The sequence below is a fragment of the Diorhabda sublineata genome, chromosome 1 (genome assembly GCF_026230105.1).
Source record: "Diorhabda sublineata isolate icDioSubl1.1 chromosome 1, icDioSubl1.1, whole genome shotgun sequence".
Taxonomy (NCBI): domain Eukaryota; kingdom Metazoa; phylum Arthropoda; class Insecta; order Coleoptera; family Chrysomelidae; genus Diorhabda; species Diorhabda sublineata.
Window position 1 is genome coordinate 40,974,119 of NC_079474.1, and position 24,177 is coordinate 40,998,295.

Below are 24,177 nucleotides of genomic sequence, written 5' to 3' on the forward strand. Positions count from 1 at the left end.
TCAATTTTTGTAGTTCTCCATGCTGTTTAGTTGTCTTAAGTACTGCCTCATTAAATTTTAACCATAATTTCTCTACTGTCACTAATCGATAAATTCTTTGCTGCCAGTTATGTTTTCATGTAGGTATTCTTGATATTTGATTTTGGTTTATTTCTCTTTTAATTAGTTACACCTTATCTTCATATTTATTTTTTTGTATGTTCTTTATTATTAATTTTTTTTCTCCATTCCATTCCGTTCCCAGTAGAAAATGAAAATTTATAATCTCCAGTCCTCTCCTAAACTGCACATTTTTTATTTTTGTCTACAGTTTTCTACTCATTAAGAAGTAATTATTTCGTTATCGTCTTCAGAGATTGAAGGTAAACTGTATCGTCTTCAAAGTCTGAAGGTACACTTCACGTACCTTCATTCTCTGAAGACGACAACTTGGTTATCGAAACGCGCGTCAGATATCGTAATTGTGAGTGTTGGTGTAGTGGTAGTGAAAATAATGTGCTCAGCATGAATATCACCAACGGTTCCAGAAATTCCAATTTAGTCGTAATTATATAGATAAGTTAGACGTCGATAAATTGTTAGGGTAACTTTTATGTTGAAATTTTCACGTATATATAACATAAATGAAGCGACCGTTGATAAAAGCGATCTAACATATTTGTACCGTGCCAATACGTTCATTTAAACGAAAAGCTTTTATATTTGTTAACAACTTCACATCATTACTCCCTTTTTATGTAATTGAGACAAAAGAAATCCACCCAAATGACGAAAATAGAGAAATAATACTCAAGAGTACTCATTTCCGAATAAAATAATTGCAGTCTCACATATTCGAAGCATATCAGTGAAGCTTGGGTAAAGCCATCTTCAAATTAAATTTTTCACCATATTTAAATTGGATATTCTTTCCAATTACTATATTCCGATGGCAGTTGGCAAATATAGAAATTGGAAATATGCAATTTTAGAATAGATGTATCGGTTTCAGAGTTATCACTGTTAATTTTTTCAGTCCGAGTGCTGAAGTGAGAGAATCGATACGAAAAGTAGGTAAAACATATTACAAGGGTTGAATAAAAAGAAAAGAATCGCTGGAATCCACATTATACAACTGTAAAGATATCAATTGAATATTTGAGAATATAAAACTACCCTAAAAGTTTTACAAAAATGATTAGGAGCTGTGGCAACGTTAAGTCAAAATTACTTCAAACTTCCAATTATACAATGCCGAATTTTTGTGAGTAATTATTGGAAACTACCACATTTAAATTTTAAAAATGGTTGTAATTTATAAATTTAACATTTCTCGCTTGATAATGGCCACTCCAATAAAATCCAAGAGCATCAAGTTCTTTATTTTAATGAATCGTGATAAATACGAGAGCTATTCTAAAGCAAATGCTTCATCATAGCAGTGGATAATATTTGAAATTTCTTCTTCATATGATTCTGTCGTCTAGAATATTAGCCATTTAGTGGCATTTCCACTTTTTTCTTCCTGGGAAACGCTATTTCCGCCATTTTTAAGCTGAAGGCAGCATTTTCGGCTAGAATTTTTTTTCATTAGGTTGTTTTCATGTCTTACATTAACCTTTTTCGTAAGGTTGTAGGATTTTAGCCATAAACTATATTATAAACCACCACTTAAAACTGGTGGGGTTTTCCATGGCATCGCTCAATTTAAAGTTTCATATCGATAAAACGGTCAGATTAACTCATTCAGAAATATTCCCTATTTTATGCTGTTCGTAGAAAACGGTATTTCGACCAATTTTTAGCTGATAGCCCAATCATAGTAGGTAAAAAAGGGTCAACCTCGAAATGGAAGATAATAAGCTGAAAATTAATGGTATAAACCTTTGTTTTGTCGTTCTATATATTGTCTGAAAAGTCACCATTGCTATCATGTCCGCGTCTTAAGATAATGAAGGTCAAAGGTCATCAAAATCGATTTTTTGCGAATATTTCGATTCCTATTGTTCAAATAAGATTTGTATTTATTATAAAAGTTGTAGAGTATAAAATACTCCACAACTTTTGTTTAACCTTTTTTCCCATAAAACCAACCATTTTTTGTGTAGAACGTGAAGACTACGCAGTGTTTAGTCAAATATGGGCTTATGTAAGGTCAAGCGTTTATCAGTACTTGTATTAAGTCAATTACTTACTAAAAATTACAATTACTAAACAATGCCCATTATTATGTACCGAGATATTCACAAAAAACCGATTCTGATGACATTTGAACTTCAATATCTTAAGACGCAAACAAGATAGCAATGGTGACTTTTGAAAGAATGTTTAGAACGACATAACAAAGGTTTATATCAATTATCTTTTATTCCGAGGTGAAACCCCTAATACGTCTGGGCTATGAGGACATACCGGATAGAACTTCCATTCATTACATTGTTCACATATTGTTCACACAAACCTGTTTAGAAATTCTGGTAGGTTATAGGTTTCTTGTTAAAAAACCGTATTACAAACCGCATCTCACAACTGGCAGGATTTTGAATTGCAGCGCTCATTTTATAGTTTTATATCGTGATAACGGTCACCATAACTCAGACAGAAACATTCTTTACTTTCTGAATAGCCCTAGTATACCATGAAACTCTAGATTAGAGTCATAAACGAAGCAAACAAGTATGTTTGAAACTTCACAAGATAAATTACAAATTACATTCTCAATTATCAGAAGAAGAGATTAATATATTACTTCAATACAACCAATTTTATTTTAGAGTAATTTAAATAATTTTTTTCTGTTGAATTCCATTAACGCGGTTAATCATTTCATAATGTGTTTGATCATTGCACTGGAAGATTATATGTGATATGTCCTACAAACTGTGTTGTTTAAAGGCAACTTTGAGATAATAAAATATTAAATGAATTGGGAGTTACAAGATAAAAATGAAATAACAGTTTGTATTGACCGTAATAATTACATACAAAACTACTTTCTAATTTCGAAAAATAAAAATTACTCCATTTTATGAGAATTGAAAACTATTCGAAACAATCGCTGGTCTTTGCGATACCGCACTCGAAGAGAACGGAGTATAACAGGGCACAGCAGGACTGTCATTGACACGCACTGGGGGGTCCAATTGAAATATTGTAAATCGCAAGTAACATGTTGTATCGAGTGGTGCACACACGCTTATATAACACGATGATGGTCGAGTTCCGTCTAAGTGGGCTGGTTGGTATATATAATACTCGACTATCGATTGTTATAAACTGCGAATTTGTGGGCAGGAATAATTTCACTCGCAGGCTACGAAAGATTCATGAGGTGAGGGCTCAAGTAGTTTCTAATATATGAAGTTTGCAAAATGTTTGGGTCGACTATATGCTATTTACTTATAATACAATGCCTAATTTGTTATATCAATTTGAAATAAACATTCATTAAGAATATCAAATCAATGAACTTTTGATTCTAAAGTTGCAAAAATGATTAAACGGCTCAGTATTCCCAATTCAACCTTTTTTGGTTTTCTATTTATAGATAAAGGAGGTGGGTCTTCAAAATTAGCATTTACGTAGTGCGGCATGTGTTTTTAGCCTAACATAGAAATAAAGTTAATAAATGAAACAGAATATGATTGTTTTTAAATATAATCCACCTTTATTTCCATTTTTTACAACGTCTGGATAAAGCTTCTATGCTAGTATAAAAATATGATAAATCAAGTCAAAAGTTCGTACACCGCCTGTTGAATTTCATCGTCGCTGTTAAATCTTTTAACCCTTAACTTAGCCTTAAGATTTGCGAACATATGTTTAAATGATTCTCACATTATAGATTGTTTCATGTGAGTTATTTGCTGCTTAGGTTAATTAGAATGGAGTTTGAATATCTGGATCCGTCGGTGATATTCATACTGTAAATTCCTTTCTTAATTTATTTACACACTATACAATTCACATAATTTATAATAATTTACTTATAAATATCGCTTAAATAATTTCTGCGATTACTTTTACCAATTCACTACGACTATTTATTTGAAACTGAACTGAACTGCGTTTACACAAATCATTTATATACCTAAATAAAATTCTAGAACAAAAAGAAACATCAAAAGCGCTTTCTCCATTTATAAAAATTTATAAAAAACGCCGCGGAATTCGCCCAATTTTAAAATTCCATTTTAGCTGGACAGAGCCGGCCTAAGAACCCATTTTGCGAGCTTTTTCATAATAATACTGAATACACTGCTTACGTTACCACTACATAAACACCCACAATTACATTGTCTAAAAGGCGTTTCAATAACCAAGTTATCGTTTTCAGTTGGAAGTTAGATGAACCAATTTATTAGTGTTTTGGAATCATTTTATTCGTAGATAATATTGATAATTGACATTTTCGTTCTTTCTCTATTTCTGCTGTACATGTAACCTAGTTTCAATTTTCCATTTATTCCATGTATTGACCTTCAGATTTTTTATCGTTAGTTCGTTTTGTTTCGACTTGCTTGTTGAGGGTTTATTGTAAGTTTCTCCATTTCTTGATTCAGTTGTTTGTTCATCCTAACTGATACATCTCAGTTAATTTAGTTACGTACTGCCTGAAATTTCCCTGTCCAGTTCCTTTATTCGTTTTAATTGAATAAGATTAGTTTTATATAATGTATTGCTAATTGGGGCACTATAAAAATATTCCTGGTGTATGTAGAATAATACCTTCCGCAGCTGTATGCCAGTTTTTGATTTGGATAAAAAAAAATAAATCAAGACCATATGGACAGTGTCTCATAAGTAAGGTCGGTTTCCAATTTTTACTAGGCTTAGACGCAGAAAATTGGCGCACTGCAGTTACATCACGTCCTTTGACATATGAAAACCGACATTACTTATGAGACTGACTTTAATATATGTCCTGAAATTAACTACGCTATCTAAGTGGAATTATTATCTGTTTCCTAGGCTAACGGATATTGATTCTATGGAATATGCTAATTACATAGTAGTAAGCAAGTTAGAGAGCCCACAACACAGTAATATTAACTTGGAAAGCTATGAAATCTCTGAATTCAAAACGGAGCTATTATAGATGAGAAATATACAGTCAAATACCGAGGCAGTATGATTCATGAAAAAAGGCATATTGCAATAACTGTCAGCTATGGTAAGACCTGAGACTATAACCTGAAAACGCTGCTATGGACATGAGTCCCAATTGTTGGAACAATAATCACATATGCAAAACTATCTTGCAATTCAAAGCCTTCGGAAAATTTCTAAAAATTGACACATCTCGCACCTTTTATCTAGTGGTAGACATATCAACAGAGGAAGTCATATTAGGAATATTATGAAAAATGTACAGCGAATTAAAGTATTAAAAGTCATGGAGCTTGGTCGTTCTTTGTCAGGAAATCTTCATCTGTCAATCTTGACAGTCAAAAAAGCACCAAAGATGCGTAGTAATAAGGAAAACAATTTTATAACGAACCTGCATAGAAATGTGACTTTACTTTATTTTAATAAGCAAGCTGCCAACAAATCATTGAGCTCCCGAGTCAAAACTAACATAAAAATGCTAATAAAGAGGCCAAAATACTTGCTAGGAAAGAAGCACGAACGCCGTTCATTCGCACAGAACATCTTTAAGAAAGAGTGAAAGAAGGAAGAAAAAAGAGACGCACTTTGGTGAAGTTGTTAACTCCAAAAAGTTCCTTCGATACTATGATACTGCTAGAGTATTTGAATCTCATTAAAAAGTTTTGAGGTGGAGGAAGAAAATGCTTCGTATAAGTAAACTGTAGAAAAATCCAATTTCCTTGAAATTAGCACATATATTGGACTAAATTAGAACTATAGGCCTTATTAAATTTCAAATAGTAATATTCACTTAAGAGGTTAAAACATAATTATTGTACATAACTAGGTAAGTTGTTTAATTTTTTTAATCAATTATATATTAGTTCAATTACAATTAACTAAATAATAGAATGATAATTTCTTGAATGTTAACTTGAATTACCTGTATAAATTGTGAAAGGTTTCGTGGGTATTCGTCATAAAAAAGTTTACCATTGTCGTATCAAGTCATAAAAGTTTCTTCGATTAAAACGTTCGTGACTGTCAACTGTGTGAACCTCCCATCAAGTGCATACAACTATCCAAATGTTTTAGATTTTATTGTTATTTTAATTTTGGGAAGCATCCGCCTGGAAAGCTAGATAACTACGAATCGGACTAACGTTTTAAAGTTTTTTTTTTCTTTCAGTTTTACTCTTCAAAGCGATATTTTCAATGTAAAAGAGTCTCTCGCTTCCTGTGACTTCTTTTTAATTCCGAAAGATCGTTTTTAAATTTAATTATTCTTATATAATGCGCCTTGAGAATTTATCTGATGTATGAGAAGTTTAGTCATGAAAAAATTCCCGTGGAAGTTTTAAAATAGTGTAAAATATTTTAATTACTATTGGGAGATTCAATATTCATGGAATGGATTCATTATTATTATTATTTTCTAAGAGGTACAGAAAGAGACAGCAATTATTTTGGTATAGTGTATAGTCTATTATTTTACATTGTTAGCAACTTATTTCTAGTTTAGTTCCTTGTACTTCATAGTATGGAATGTTTTTAAATGTTTCCATTTATTGGAAAGTATTTTGATGTCATAACTGCTAAAAATAAATTAATATTTGGAAAGAAAAGCCTCATTCTCATATGAAAATTCTATAATTTCATAATAATTACTCGTATAATACCATATTGATATTGGGTTTTGTTAAGTGAATATTCAAATTTTTTTTTTGCGAATCAAACAAACGGATTCTAAAATGAATAGCCCGAAGAGAGTTGAAATTTTGTATTTTATAAAATAGAATTCACACTACTACTCAAACCATAAATTTAACAAATAGCATTTTCTGTAATTTGAAGATGGATTCCAAGAGGTGCAAACTACAAGACTATCCCCAGAAAGGCAAACCATAGCGAAGATGCGATTTGAACAAAGAATAAGAAAGTGTTAAATCAGTCTGAGAATCGAACTATTCAGACGTAGATTTAATTACAAAGGTCTCTACATGTATAAGCCATTGAAGGGCACCGTAAATATGTAGACCAAGAAACTTTAATTTAAGGATCGTATCAAATCATTGTTGAGTTTGGTGTTTGGTGTTTGGTGTTTGTTGTAAAAGTCCTTTGTAGGATGAAACTAAAGTTTCTCAATATTTAAACAAAGACCGTTCGCGTCAGACCAGGACTTAATATTAATGAGATCTTAGCGCATGGTAAAATGTAAAACTTGTACATCTGAACCACTGTAGGTTAAACGCAAATAAACTATAGAATTGGACCTAAAACTGAACCCTGAGATACACTACCAACTGGTAAATTACTTAACCATTAGCTCGTATCAGTTGTTTTCTATATTCAAAGTAAGATAGAAACTATTTTAAAGGAACAACTCCAATGCCATATTATTCTAGTTTGATGATTTTTCGTGATTGACACAATCGAAGGCCTTAACAAAATCGCAAAAAAAACAAATTCGTATAAAATTTATCATTACATGAGGTATATTCTCATTAAGAACAAAAAACCTAGTCATTAGTTCATTTATTAGGTAGGAAACCAAATTGTTGAGCTTCCAAGATTTTGTATTACAAGAAACAGCAATAGACGGGTTTCCATTAGTCTTTAAATTATCTTCGATAGGATTGGTAATAATGCAAATGCCTAGCTTTGAGTTGGAAAAGGTGTAGATTCTTCAAATAAGTTAATAGGAAGAGCACCAGTGAAGTTTTGGCTCTATACACATTTCTAAGGATAAACAGTTATAAGTAAATGAAACCAAGTACGTTTCTCCAAAATTTTTGAGTTTCAAGTATTTTGCAACATTTTTAGGGATAGCGCTGATGGTATGGCAATCAAAATGTTGGGCGTAACATCTACGATTTCGCTACGCAACGAATAATCTTCTATTGTTCATATTTTTAAGCTGTAGATCCTCATATTAACAGTAAAGTGCACAGGGCTCAAATATACATTCCTCTTTGCGCCAAAGATATCAAACACTAGAATCAATTTTGCGAGTAGATATTATCCATCTTAGGATAAAAATGTGGTTAATTGTTCTGCCGTTAGAATTCTGGATTTTTTTGGTACATAGCCCATAGGCTAACGTTTCGAAAAGGCAATAGTTTTTGTATTCTTGGCTTTTTCGACAAAATATACAAGAAGAATAACTTTTTTGAGATATCGTCATTCCATAAGAAGTTGGTACTCGTATATATCTCGATCTAGATTTTGCTGGCTTGTGCCTCTAGACTAATATGTTTTAGGAATATCTGAATTTTGTCCCAAAACATTTTTTAAAACTACCATGAATTAAACTGACAGAAAATAGAACAATGTCGATAATAAATATATCGTTACTATGGAAATATTGATTTTGTTTGGTACTATTACGATGTATTATGATTACTTTGATAATATTATATTCAGAATTCAATGGCTGAACAAAATTCGTTCAAAGTGAAAAAAATTTATCAATCCATTATTCTCACGAAATGTAACTATTGAAGAAACCCTACCGAATTTTCACGATAAATCTTCGGAAATCTCAATTTTGGGAAGTTGAACAAACATAACGCACCCGAATCTAATTCTAAGAGATATAACACGATAAAAAAGTTTTTTCATTCAATCCTAACTGGTAATGGTCGTAAATAATATAATTATTACATCACATAGCTGAAAAGATTTTTTTGTGGAAGCGTTAGAAGGAAAACTGAGTGAAACATTGACCGAAATTTCATAAGTAACGAAGGAAGGAAGAGACTAGTAAAATTGCAACATTATTAATTGAAAAAGTTTAAGTAAATATGTCAATTTTGTTTATAATTGCTTATACTATTTTGGATTGAAGAGATTGTTTTAAATATGTTAAGGCCCCAATTTTGATGAAAGTGTTTATGAAAATGTTGTTTTATGCTTTAAGGATTGTCTTTTTCCGAAATAAACGAATAGACCATTCTTGGATATACCACAAATGATATATACAGAAGTGCTACTAAAACAAGCACCATTCTTCAGGGAAACAACATTTGGGGAAAATAGTCAAGCTCTGCTCTATTATTATAGAATAAAGTTCTGATTCACTGAATCATTAACAGCATTTTAATTATTTCAACATCATCACCTGAATCTGAATTGTCAGTTTTATCCTCTATCTGGTTAATCGACAGTGCACTCGTTAACAATTAAATAATCAACTTTTTTCTTGTGTTGAGAACTCTGTCGTGTTATTTTTCAAACACGAATCCATATTTCATTTCCTACAATTTAGAACGTGTTCAGAGAATAAAGATATTGAAACGGTCGGATCCAACAAAAGTCCAACAATAATTATGTCATTGTATGTATGTAAACGGCCGCCACAATTTAGATTTTAAGAAAATAGCATCAAAAATAAGAGGTACTTGGATTTTTCCTTTCATGATTCAAGATACGTTGAACCGGATAAATTCTATACAACCCTACCATTTTCCGTTTTAGAGAAAAATATAAATAAATCAACGCATATATCTGTCAGAAACATACGCGACAAATAGAGGGTTGATATTTGGTCAGGACTCATAAAAGATTATTTATTTTCCAAATAAAAGGTAATAGAAAGTATTTATAGAAATAGAAAGTAGCAAATATTGGGCACATCATATCATATTGAATCTAATGGATATTCACTGTGAATTTTTTTGGTTTCTGAAATTTCTCATAATAGCTCAATAATTGCTACTTGTTTTTTCATTTTTCATTTAATAGGACCCATTCCTGTTTGAATCCCAATACTTAAACTCTTTCTTCTGATCTCTTCTTGAGCCGCTGAGTTCTAGATCTCATATCATATTTTCGATGGTCTATCTAGTGGATTCCCATTTTTTCCTCATTCTTAATTTCTAGTTCTTGTCCAATATCCTCTATTTTTAATTTAATAAACTTATTCACAATATGTTTCTAAGCGGTGGTTATACGTGGTGAATATTTTAAGTCCACATTAGATAATTACAAGGTTTTTGGCCAGTTTAATGGGGTGAGATTGAAGTCTTCCATTATAATTTACAATTCAATCTTATCTAATCGGAAGAACTTGATCCCTTGCAATGATTTTATACGTAACATACCATGCAGCATCATGGAGCAGCTATTATTATCCTCAGAGTTTTTGAATGAAATATGTCGATAAAATTTATGTTAGACGCTGAATCCTACAACTGAATTCCATATGTCCAAATAGGTTTAATTATTGTCTCATATACTTATATGTAATTACTTATTCTCGATGAAGAGTTGCCATTTTCCCCAAATTATCCAGTAGAGTTGCCTAAGTTCAATCCCAATCTGTTTTCTTTCAGTGAAGAGGTGTTTTCCCCGAGTAAATCTCCTTTCCAAATGGATTTCAAGATATTTGATTCACATCTTTTTATGGAGTTTCATGTTCGCTTATTGTAATGGATGGACAGTTCCATCGTTTGTTTTTGCAGGTCACGTGGATAGATTTAGGCTCGTCAACTTGATTTCACAATGTACTTAACCATTGTTGTAGCCTGTCGAGATTTGTTAGAAGGATTTGTGAGGCAGTTTGGGGATGGTATAACGTTCATTTTTTAAAAATAAACAAAAACTCATCACATAAGAAAAAATTGTGGGAATCAATGAAAAACAAAATCAACTGAATTTGACTTCCTGATTTTTTTTCATTCTGTCCGTGTGTTTTAGAATTAGCGTTATATCAATTTTTATATTACGGATTCATTAACCGAAAGAACGAGAATAAAAATTATAATGATGATTATTTACGTCAATAGACTTTGAAGTCATGAAGAAGCATGAGGAGCAACAAACACATTTTGGAATACTAGAAGGACAGTAGGTAGACATTTTAGCAATATTAATGAAATGGTAAGCGTGAGGGATGCTCCAAAATCTGAACGACTAGGAATCAGCGATGATGCAAACCAAACCAACTACAATAAAAAATGTCTTACAACAAGATGTTAGTCAGTAGTTTGTAATAAAGTTTTAGATGAAAGAAAGTTCAACATGTTTTCAAACTCTTGAGGATGATCTGGACAGACCTTATCAATTTTGTGAAATCTTTATGAGGAAGATGAAAATCCAAATTTTCTTAATGGTATAGTATTTTCAGACAAGGCAAGGTTTTGTTTAAGTGGTATAATAAATATACACCCAGTGCTTGCAAAAAATCAATGTGTGGATAGGCATCGCCAGGTGATTGGTTTTCATTTAATCGCTGACTGATATTCGAAACATCTTCGTGTAAACCTGGGTTTGATAGATTGTTTAGTTATTTTATGAGTTATTATTAAAATTAAATTTAGTCAAATGATGTTAAAAGAATTAGCATCCTATTGACAAATATGACGCTCAATTTTTGACTATGTCAAAAAACGCATAATTAAATAATCTATTTGACGTGTTTTTATATTTTTTTCAAAAATAAATTACCACAGAAATGTTGGGTTGTTAACTTGAGGAGCATCAATAAATGCATATATTCGTTAATCTCGTGAAGATTTATAGACTGTTCTCCAGCTTAAACTTCAACAATGCCTAGAGTAGAATCTCCAAGAAGTTGGTATCATAAAGATTTATCATTGAAGAATGTTGTTTGTGAATTATCAGTAGTCTAATTTTATTAATGTTTGCTTGGATTATTTCTTAACCGACTGTATACTTTGGCCTTAGGAGATATTTTTCGAATGATTTTTATTTTTTGTGAGAGGTTTATACCAGCATATCATTGTAAATTGTGAATATGATGTTAAATACAACGTCTTTTGTTTCAGATTGATCCAAAAGTAGCATTTCCGAGACGAGCACACCCTAAGGTAAGCTTTCAATATTATAATATAATAAAAATATCGTTTCAAGTTCAGTTAATCCCAGCATATAATCAAATATTCATATCCATATATTTTCGCTAATGTTAAAAAGCATAAAAACTTAATTCTGCAGTACTGGTTTTAAAATATACATTTGAGCATATGAATTTTCTAAAAATAAATACATAGAACATAATCGAATTCACACCTTAAAAATTTTTCTTTTCCAACAATTTCGATACTCTTTTTATATTAGGAACTAAATTGCTCCTCAAGATGAATATTATCTGTCCACATCTTAGGAAAATATCCAACTACTGAGCCGTTTTTGACTTGTTTTGTAACAAATAATAATACGACAGAAGTATGGGTATATAAAGTTTTTTTCAATCACAACTACTACGAAAACATACGTAATTCTTATGTGGCTGTTTTTGCTTTATTTCTTTTCTTAAATATTGCAATATTTTCTTGTAATATTCGTTGTTTATTTTTCTTCATACCAAGATTACTGAATTAAATTATTAATGCATATGAAACGGTTTTTACTTGCTTGATAGGCAGATTTACTTTTCCATTACATTGTTTCGATTGGCTTTTTATCTCTCATGTTTTATCCATATTTATCAGTACCGCATCATGTTATCGTTTTATTTAAAAATTTATTTATTCCAATATATAATATTATGCGCATAGAAACATTCTATTAAAACTTTGTGCGACTCTTTGAATATTATGGAAGAGGGTGAAGATTCTTTCTGGAAACTGTCGATCAAAATGTGTAAATATTGGAAAAATAAAGATGGATAACTATGATAAAACGTTTACAGTTGAGTGTCATGTTTTTTTTTGTGGAAATAACTGCTGTTTTATTTTCGAAAACAAATTACTATTTTTATTTCGTGCACCCTATACAGATTACTCCACAGTTATTGAAGTAGTAAATGTATCGAATCGGGTTAACATGTCGACACGCTATGTTGAGGAAGTAGGTAGAGTTGTGTATATTACCAAAATATATCAAGACTTGAAGGCTAGGCTCTCACTTGTTATATCTTATCACGCGACTTTTTATAGCAAAAATAAAAGTTTCTCTCCAAAAATGAGGCCTAAGGCAGTTTGAGGTTTGTCATAAATAAACAAACATGTAAAAAGTATTTCAAATATTTGTCAAATGTCCAAAGTATTCTAGAGGTAACCGTAACATCTACAAACATGGAAGAATATGATATGGATAAGAGAATTCTGTTAATAAAACTGTATCGCTATCGATATTACTGAGAGCAAAAATCTTTCAACATCAATCAAAATCGAAGCGTATGCAAAAATTTTTAGACCAGCAATTTAGATATACATTAGAAACATGGTCGATGATAGGAAAAGATTAGAGAATAAAAGGGAAATGAAAATCTTCAGAAAAATAAGTGCCGATTAAAAAATGGCATTTGATGAAGACGACAAACCAAGAACTAATTATGATATAAAATAAACCTGAAATAACTTAAATAGTTAGAGCAAGATGGTTAGTACACATTTACAGATTGCTGCTGCAGGGAATTGGGAGAATAGTACTAGAGGCAGGAGAAGCAGGAAAAAGTTGAGGAGTTGACCAAAGAAAAAATAGCTACAAAAAGTGATAAAAATGGGGTAAGACCGATTGTGTGGAGAGAAATAGCAAAGAATCGAAGGAAGTGAAGAAAGCATCATGAAAAAGATTGTGTAGGATATAACATTATATAAGAATAATAAAACTTATATAATACTAAGAGGAGTATAAGGTACATCGACATATACATATATATATATATATATATATATATATATATATATATATATATATATCATTCAGTAGTCTCTGAAAAAAAAATTGGAACGTTTTGTTTTTGATTTTTTCGTTCTGAAGGTTTGCGCAGTTTATGATTATGTGTTTTAAGGATATTGGAAATCTACTGAAGATTAAACTAGAATATTAAAGATGTATTAACTTGAATTATTACCAATAAATTCTCTAAAACTATAAATGATAGTAGTTGAATGCCTTTCTGAAAATTTGGAAAAGTCAACGCGTTATTCTGAGTTATATTTATAATAAAGGAATTTCCGTGAAAACCGAGTAATATATCACTTCCTGAACTGTGTCTCGTCTTTTGAACAAGGCATATATTCGGGATGATATAACCACGGTGACGTGACGTTAAGGAAGGGTAAAATGTGAACAGCCATTTTCTCTAGAAAGTATTAAAGGAAAATTCTCGCCAAGTTTCAATTAGGTAGGCGCCGATTAAGTAAGTTGCAGAATGAAGTAACATAAATCTTAGGTTGAAATTATATTAAAATTCCTCTTCTTCTTACTTAAAATATAGGATCAACATAAATTAACGTCAGCAGGTTATGTCGTCGGAGATGTAAAGATGTATATCAAAATTTATTGAATAGAATTGTGACAACTATTGCTGTAACGGCTGTTTACGGTGATTTAGTCGTAAATTTTATGAAAGTATAAAAAACCATGGAATTCACACTACCTAGATACATACTTATATTAAAAAACATCAACTGAAGCATCTACAACTCTTAATATAAATATTTGATTCGAATTTCAAACCAGTCCTCAGTTCTGGTTAATCATAATATTTTTTTACAAATTTAGTCTTACAAATCTTTTTACGTTATAAGAATATAAAGCATAATCATCTAAAACTAAAACATAAAAACTAAATTGAAATGTATGTATCCAAAATTTATTATTTGAATATGAATTATAATTTTACAAGAAGCACTTCATGATTCACATTCAAGCACTGCCAACAATTTTAAAATTTTACAAATACATATTGAACTTCCAGGGGTAGAGTTTAGCCAATCTTACTATACTATGAACTCAGCGAAAGTTATGTGGGTACCACTCGATTTTATACGCCGAGTTTCAAGAATGTTCATGACGCCAGTGAAAGATAACCAAACTCCAGGCTTCCACGAGGTTCCCAAAAAAGTATTACATAGACATTCATTGACAGTTTGTATGAAAATAGCCTACAATGTTTGACTTATCTCTCAAGTTGGTTTGGTTGATAAAGCGGAATCGAATTATTTCTACAACTAAGGTTTGAATTCCAAAATAGTTGTATGGGACTAAGAAATGAAAGTGAATCCAAGACTCACTTGTGTGACACGTGGTAATATAGAAAAAATTTTTATTTTTCCTGATATTTTATAAACCTTCATGTTCCAAAAAAGGTTTCGAAACAAATGTCATTTAACAGTTGAAGCAACAGTTTAAAGCTTTCGTTGTGTTTTTTATCCCAGAACAAGACAAAGATGATATTCTTGAGGTTGTTGAGGGTGACCTTAGTTTCGCCATTCCTTCTGGACCAATTTTCTTTTGTATAAAAAAAGCTATTACATGAGACAAATATTGTTTTATCAATAATGGATAGAGTAAAAAGAGCCCTTCATAGTAGAGACTGTTAGTACATGTTATATGTACACAAACTCTTGGGTGAAAATCAAGAAAAATCGTAGAACTTTTATTTAATGTAACATATTCTTTGTTAATTTATAGTGATAATTAAAAAAATTTTCAGTATTAATGGTGTATGGTGTTTTAAGTATCAAACTGAGCTGCACTAAAATATCAGTACTATATGAAACCTTTGAAACACTTTTCAAAATGAAGGATTGTTAACAAAAATTTCTACCTGCACATATTCTTTATTTCGTTGTCATTGCTTCACCATCCTCAATAAATTCGACTGATGTAATACGCCGACAGTGGCATGCTTCTAATATGAAATTTTGTTTGAAGATTTTTTTACTATCTACTCGACAGCGATTCGCAGCGATTCGAGATGATTTACGCTTAACGGGTCTATACTATTGAGCTCCTCTCAATAGGGTTGTACTATGCTTTAAAGAAAAAATATAGTGTCGTTTTTTCCATTCAAAAAATATGAAATGAATAATTTACTACCACTTAAACGGATAACAATTTTTTACGAACGAGAAGTAACTGATAGTTTTGTCATTTAAAAACATGACAGGAATATTTTCATCTAATAACCAATCGAATTTTATTGCACTATCCAATAAAGAAGAGAAAAATCCTTGATTTGATGAATACCTCCGCAAAACATAAACTAATGCTTTCGAAACCCGAAATGGACTTGAACATATCTCTTTCTCATATTTCCATATAAGTTTTACTAGAAGAAAAAAAATTGACGTCTAAAAATCTCTGTATGATTAATAAAATTATTTTATTTATCTATTGATTTATTATCTACTTTTTTTTCTTTTAAAATTTATCATTTAAATGTAAAAGTATTTCTCAGTATAAGCTCAAATTGCACATTGTCGAGTTAATATTCAAAAAAGCCGGAAAACCTTTTCACATTAATAGTTGTAAAACAGACAAGTAATTTGCTTCCTTATTTCTCGTCTGCACTTTCTTGGCACTTGTCCTTGCAGGGATCGCTTTGCCAAATCACCTCTACTATAACCATCTATTCCGTTTCTAAACTTACTGTATCATTGTTAGAGATGATTCCCGTTATGTTGGATGCTTGCTTAATCTTATTAGTAAAGCGTGACGTTACATTTCTCCATAAGCCTTTGCTTATAAGAACGATATGCAATAAATACTTCTAAAATAATGCCGTCGGGTGCCAAAGACCTATAATCCTTATAGGAATTGCAAGGATTCACTTGATTTAAACACTGGATTAATTGCTATGTGATATACTATTATGCTACAGGAATTATCTTTATGTTTATTGTTTTTGGCACTTTGTACAGCAACGCATACAAGGTGGTAAGAGGAAAGGGTTAATGATGATTTTTTCCATTAAATTATATTCTACATCAATGATAATGGTACCAATTTGTTGTTGTATTGGATCCAATTATAGACAACTAGCAATATAATTCTTGTCAAACGATGATAGCTTAGAATAATAACGATGAAAATTGGAATGGAATGGATAGTTATTCATGTATAAGTATCATATATAATAATACCCCAAGGGCGAGAGTCTTACAAAGCTTGTGGTCCGAGGCTTCATAAGTTACCCGACATTTTATATCTATTAGAAACCTTTCTTTTCTTGCTGTAGACTCTTCCTCAGGGAATGGTAAACGGCCTCAGTCAAAGTATATACTCAGGTAGGGTGAACAATTAATATCAAATTAGACGCCACTAGATTTTTAAAAAACGACGTTCAAAGTGAATAAAAAAGGTTGAAAAGCTGGAAACACCATGTGAATTGTATTAATAAAAACATTCTCACCAAAAAGTCTTAATCTGTAATTGACATTGACAAGTGGATTGCGTTTCACACTAAGCATTAGTACTGACTACCTTGATTGCTCTTAAGAAGGATAATGAGTTTATGTCGCTGTAACTGTTTTTAGTTCTAAGCAAAAATATGTATTTTGTAGATTAGTTTCGAACACCTTTTTTTCAAAGGATTGGTACAATTCATATTGTCATTAAGGACTCAATCAATATTTATATCTCCTGAACTGAACTCCAAGTTTCAGGATAGAGTGATTTGCTTAGTAAAGGGGCTATGGTATGTGGAGCTTGAAGAAACTAACCTCTCTTCAATTGCTTGACTCATACAAATTAATCACATCATTGCTTGCTTTAAGCATCTAACTGCTTTGTAAACAGTCCGTCACGCTTTATAAAATCGATTAAATCTCTCCAATAATCGATGATATTTCACAATAACAAAACTCACCAATATTTTTTATGTGAAGCCTTTATACTGTTTAGGATAGAGCAATTTGCGTAGTAAAGAGGCTATGGTATCTACTAATGTGAAGCTTGAAAAAACTAAGCCCTCTTCAATCGCTTGACTCATTCAAATTTTCAATCAGTTATATCAATACTTGCTTTAAGCATCTAACAGCTTTCTAAACAGTCCGTCACGCTTTGTAAAATCGATTAAGTCTCTTCAATAATCGATAATATTTCACAATAACAATACTAACTAATATTTTTTATGACAAGACTCCATACTATCTATCTATGAATAATGAATGGTCGAATGTTAAGGTCAACGCTATACTATACAAAAAACTAGTTGTATAACATCACTGTGTAATATTTTAACACAAGAGAGAAATGTTTTGTTGTTTGGAGTCCCGTTAGTTCACTGACTTGGAATTTGCAAACAAAATATGTAGCTTGGTTACATATTTATTTTGACATCAAAATTGTCACAGTTTTTCGATGAATGGAAAATATGAAAACTCTAGTCTAAATTGAAGCAGAAGTGAAGAATGCGTTAGAAAAATGACCCGTACATCTAACGAAAATTTATCAGATACCAATTCCAACGATGATGGACGCAAAACTTCTAAAAATCCACTAACATATAGAAAAGGTAAGATAACTAGAAATCCATTTCTAAATTTTCTCCGAGAAGTAAGAAAAAATTCCCATGGTATGAATGTAATAGATATAGTAGTTAAAGGCGCAAATTTGTGGAGAAAAATGGATCCTAAAGACAAAAAGATTTATCAAGAACAAGCTAAATCAGCCCCATACAGACCACGCAAAAGGAAATCGAGAAGAAGTTACACGCATTATATAAGCAGGAGTAGATCTTATTGTTCTCCCGATAGAAACAGTAAGTTGTACCAGAGAAAGAAGCCATCAAGATACTGACTTTTGTGCCGTTTGTGAATGATATTAAAATTTATGTGACTCATTAAAATATTTTTTGAAAATTCTTTCTCACATAATGTATTTTAAATTCCAAATTTATAAAATTGAACACAGTTTTGTAAAAATATGCAATAAATCAATTTTATATTCAACAAATATTCACTCAAAATTTTACCGACTTTCATTCATTCATTCAAAATGAAATTTGGGCCTTTATATGGAAAAAATATTTCACGGATGGGAGCAGGAAGAATCAGCAAATTGAAGAAGTATATTGAGCCGATAATTAATTCTCGTTTTTAATTTATATCGCGCCCAAAAACACAAATTAGAGATAAATCCTCAGAAAACTCGAAATATTGCCATTTCTATACTTTAACATTTTAGAAATCTTAAAAGAAACACTTAAAAGCCGATTTTTTCTGATAAAACTCATGCTTATTTAGCTAGAAACAATGAGAATATTGTATGTTTGAAATTCGTATAAAAAATTATGGATAGAGAAGGAAGAATCAATCATTTGGAAAAGTATACTAAGCTGATGACGGTTCATTTCTCTTCTTCAATTTATACCGCGCACAAAAACACAAATTACAGATAAATACTCAAAAAACTTAAAACATTGCAATTTCTTTGTTGGTACATTTTAAAAATGTCAATAGTAATAAATAAAAACCGATTTATGTGATGAAACATGAAAATTTTCATGCTTATTTCAGTATAAATAATGAGAATATTTTACTTTTGAAATCTAGGTTGAAAATGTATGTGAAAATGTATTTTATGCATGGGAGAAGGAAGAATTAGTAAGTTGGAGAAGTGTATTGAGTTGTTGATAGTTCAATTCTCTTCTTCAATTTCTATCACACCCAAAAACACAAATTACAGATAAATTCTCAAAAAATTGACTAAGGAAAAATTCATTTTTCTTATTATTTTGATTTTATTCTTATTTTGATGTTCATGAAGTATGTGATCTATTGATTAATATAAATACACAAATTTTCAGTGTCAATATCATATTTTGATAAAGACTCAAAATTAGTCAAAACGTCAAATTTTATCTTTCCACCAAAAATTATCGGAAAAAATTAATTTTAAAACAGAAGAGACCTAAAATCAAGGACATTTAGATGAATTAATAAATCAAAAGGTCTAGGTAGAGAAATTGAAAAAACTGAAATATAGGCATTTCTTTGCTTGTACATTTTAAAAATCTCAATAGTAATAGATATAAACCGATTTATTGTAATAAAACATGAAGATTTTCATGCTTATTTCAATATGAATAATGAGAATATTGTATCTTTGAAATCTAGATTAAAAATGTATGTGAAAATGTCATGTTGTATACATTATTTATATATATATTTCGAGCATCTTGTGGTAAATTTTCGATTTAGAAACTTTGCAAAGTTTTTCATATTGAAATATTGCTTTTATACAATTGAATAATTTCCAGTTGAAGTAAAAACTTAATCTCAATATGAACATTCATTGGTTGTATTTTGCGATTATTTATAAATTATATATCAATAAACTTTCAATCTATCTCTCTATTAAGATGTTATAAAGGACATGAAAATATTAATAAAAAGATGAACCTACCTTTGACTTTTTAATCGTCATAATGTTTTGTATTGGAAGATGCCGCGTTCATTTTCATGAACCAAAAGAAGTCGCATTAAAAACATTCAAAATATTGGTCATAATTGATTTCGTTTCTTACAGCTCATTGTAATTATTGTGATAAAACGATGCGCACTTATCATATCATATCTATATTAAGGAGTCCAATTTTTCAATGAATCTTTGATGTGGCTACGAGATGATCTTAGAATCAAAATATAGCATACGCTTAATATGTCAAATAAGTCATAAATTAGACTATTCTGTCAAATGTTTTGGTTCAATTTCGATTAATCAAATATGATAAAATAAATTATGGCACCAAGAAAATTTGAAGTGGATAGGAAAAAACAGGGTTCATTAAGTTCGAGGAAAAAGAAGCACATTAGACCATTAGATTATCAAAAATTGGCGAAACATCAATTTTACAATTTTTTAAGAGATGTTAAAAGAAATATACCAGGAGTCACATTTAGCAAATTTCAATCTAAAGTAGCTCAAATGTGGAGAAACAGCGGTAAGTCAATTTAAAACAGATAACTTCAAAAGATATGAGTCAATTGGAAATGAATTATATATTGATATTTACAACTGGATTAGAAATATATCTCGAGGTTCGCATCTGGCCATATACTTTCAAGGTTCTTATAAATAGACTTATAGGTTTCAAATTATTGTTACGAAATCATACATCTACATAGGCCTAAAGTCACATTTAACATTAATGAATGTTTAAATTTTGGCGAATTCGCAGGGCTCTTCAGAAATCGTCAGGTACCCACCCCAAACTCTTCAACGATATCTGCCCACAGTTATTCAGCGAGGTTTAGATGCTGATGGCCATATGCCATGTCTAATATTCTTTTCATCTGATCAGAATTAACGGTTGTTTCATTGGGTATCATCTGAAGGACATCTAAGGAACCCCTCCGACTGGATATGGTTAATTAATATTCCTCATAGGTTCCATTATTCTTTCTGTTGGTCGCATTGGACTATTCTATCCACGAGATCTTCTTCATTTGATTTATCAGAATTTTGATAGGTACAAACGAAACTTATTCGAAATACTAAACTGAATTATTCTAGTATAGTTATATTAGAATATTTGTTACAATAAAACTAATTCTAATGACCCAACTATCAACATCTCAATGAGTAGAAATCATGGCAAAATATTCTATAATTGATTGACAGAGGATATGGCTACAGATGGTTATGGAATAGGGAAAGATCAAAGTGGATTCACACAACGGAAATCATGTTATTTTGCAGTGTGAAAAACTGTGAATCTGCACACTCAGCTCGAGTTTGAGGACAAAATATGTAAACAGTTGTAAATGAAAACATTGTTAAAGTCATTGAGGACTTTTTACAGATAACTTATCATATGTGGTAGTAAAAATAAAAAATGCTTGAGTCAAGAATGCCATCCGTTACTTATATATATTTAAAATTTAGTTGGAGTTAGCATTTTGGAACTGGAAGCACAAATTTGATGGAAAGAGTATTCCTAAAGGTTGAGCTAAATAGTTTTCCCCCAGCTTTGCATTTGATGATGTGGTACTCGCACAAGAGTCGTGACTTCACTAAAACCGAATTTTGAGTGATCAATTTTTAAGTATCAATAACCTAGGATCCAACATATATGGAAACGGCTTGACTAAACAAAAACAAGGTATGTTATAAATCTGAGGTCTGGACTTGAGATTGAGTGAGAAATTATCAAGAAGGAAACGAGTGAAAAATAGAAATAATACAAACCAAATAGAAGCATATCATAGAATAAAAAAATGTGTAATTAGATAAATCGGTATTATAGAAAAAATGCAACTATTCTGAGCTGGTAATAACAAAAGTAATCCAAGCGTTGAATAGTAATATCAGATAATCCAAAGATAATTAATCCAATTTTCATATAATGTTTGAATAACACTGATGTCCAGAGACTCTCCAAATACTTAGGAAATCGGAATTTGTTGCTATTTTCATTTTTAGGTAGAGAAATTAAGATGCCGTATTCCCAGATAGCTAGAAAGTCTAGAAGACGATATAGAGATATTCAGAGATGCAAAAGAGCTTGGAAACATATAATCAAATCTCCTAAAATGAAAATAAGAAGAAAACGGCTGATTAAATCATCTTATTAATTCAATTCAAATGTGTGATAAATTATTGTTAAGTTTGAATATGTCACCAAAAAAATATAACGTCTTTAATGAACTATTTAATTCTAATTGGTTGGAACTACAATTATTTTGATAGATATATTCTACATTACATGTCCATATATGGCCCACGCGGACATAAAGACGCAAAAATCAATTTTCGATATATTCTTTATTTACAAAATACGAATTCAAGTTTAAACATTATTTGTAAGTATATTCATAGAATTGGCCGTTTTGGAAGATTTCGCTGGTTAAAGTCTCCTTCATCGCCAAATATTTAGCCCGCAAAGGGATCGGGAAAATTTTTTTCATCATCAAAATACCCCAATGTTAAGTTTTTCTGACAATCAATTTTATGGGACGTGTGGGTCCCTGGAATTTATCGGTAACAGGTTTTGAGTTGCATTTTCTTGCAATTTGCAAATTACGGACCCTACTTTAAAGGCCTATAACTCTGGATTGCAACTTGGTTCAGGGGTAAATTAGCTTACTACTGTACTAACAGTAGATATGTCGTATATTTCTGTTTCCAAGAGAATCAAATTAATTGAAATTCGAAAGTAATTATGATTATGAGCTTTGGTTAACGTAAATTCATTGGAGATCACCGATATAGTAACCTCAAACAGACGATTCGGTCTCCATTAGAATCAAATTTATTTAATGGTTAATTCCAATAATTTATTTTGGATTTAAATTTAATTTATTCAAATTCAGTGAACTCAATGCAATTTCAAATGCAATTATATCTCTGTTATCAGAATTACACATTATAGAGTATAATAATCCAGAATTCATATTTATTCGGTAACTAGAGCATCTATTTGAAATGAAATTAAAAAGTGTTTGTAGAACAAAAACAAACGATTCGTCTGTGAGGAAAAAGTGAATAATGCTTCTCGTTTGCGATAGACAAAGAAATAAATTATACAACCAGGATTCCTCACAATCAAACAATCGTATAAAATTAAATTCATAATTCTAAAAGGGTAATTAATTATTGAATTAGTTACTTCTTTTATCAAACTGTGGTTATGCTAACGTTGTTGGCAGAGCTAAGGATTTAGGACATTCTAATTTATATTTCTCTAATTTCATATTAATTTTATGGTAAATTCAAGATGAGGAAATTCTTGAGCGATGGAAAGAGGAACTCTCAATGTAGAGAAAGAGGAACAACTGTAAATTCAAGATGGAAGACATCCAGAACGAGATAACGATAAGAACGAAAGTTAAAATGAAGTAAATCAGCGCGTCACGACAACATTACATTAGAAATGCTACAAAATTTGGGAGAAAGAGATCTAGACACGTTAATAAACTTGTGACAACAAATATGGATATAAAAAAAATAGTAAATAGTTGCAAAATGGGCTGCAATAGTTATAGATGCAAAACATTATCAAGTCTGTTATTGAGAGTCTCATAGAGTTACTTAGAGAGAAGACCGAGGAAAATAATAGACAACCAATCAAAAAATGCAAAAATAGCTTTAGGATATCTTTACATGTCAAACAGGTCAAAAATATAACTCGGATTTGAAGACATCTAAAAACCATTTGATAGCGTCCAGAGAAATCAAATTGAGAAACAGTATCATATTTATAAATGAAATAACAATGAACCAGGTAAGAATAAATAAATATCAATCCTATGGTTTAATGACAAAAGAAGGATTAAGACGGATGAGTACTGAGTCAGGCGCTATTAATAATGATAATGGATAATTTATTAGAAGAAGTGAAACCAAAAGTAAAACGGATACAAATTGAAATTGGAATCTTTAAATGACTATTTCACTATTCCACTGACT

The 24,177-nt window shown here is 30.7% G+C and overlaps 1 protein-coding gene across 3 annotated transcripts in view; it reads left to right on the top strand.

The window, feature by feature from the left end:
- LOC130444516 (RNA-binding protein Musashi homolog Rbp6) overlaps positions 1 to 24,177 on the top strand; it is a 1,022,388-nt gene that overhangs the window by 505,322 nt on the left and 492,889 nt on the right. For all 3 annotated transcript variants that reach the window (XM_056779678.1, XM_056779688.1, XM_056779699.1), the window contains one exon: positions 11,856 to 11,897. In XM_056779678.1, the coding sequence (XP_056635656.1) occupies positions 11,856 to 11,897 (42 nt within the window). The remainder of the gene's footprint in view (positions 1 to 11,855; positions 11,898 to 24,177) is intronic.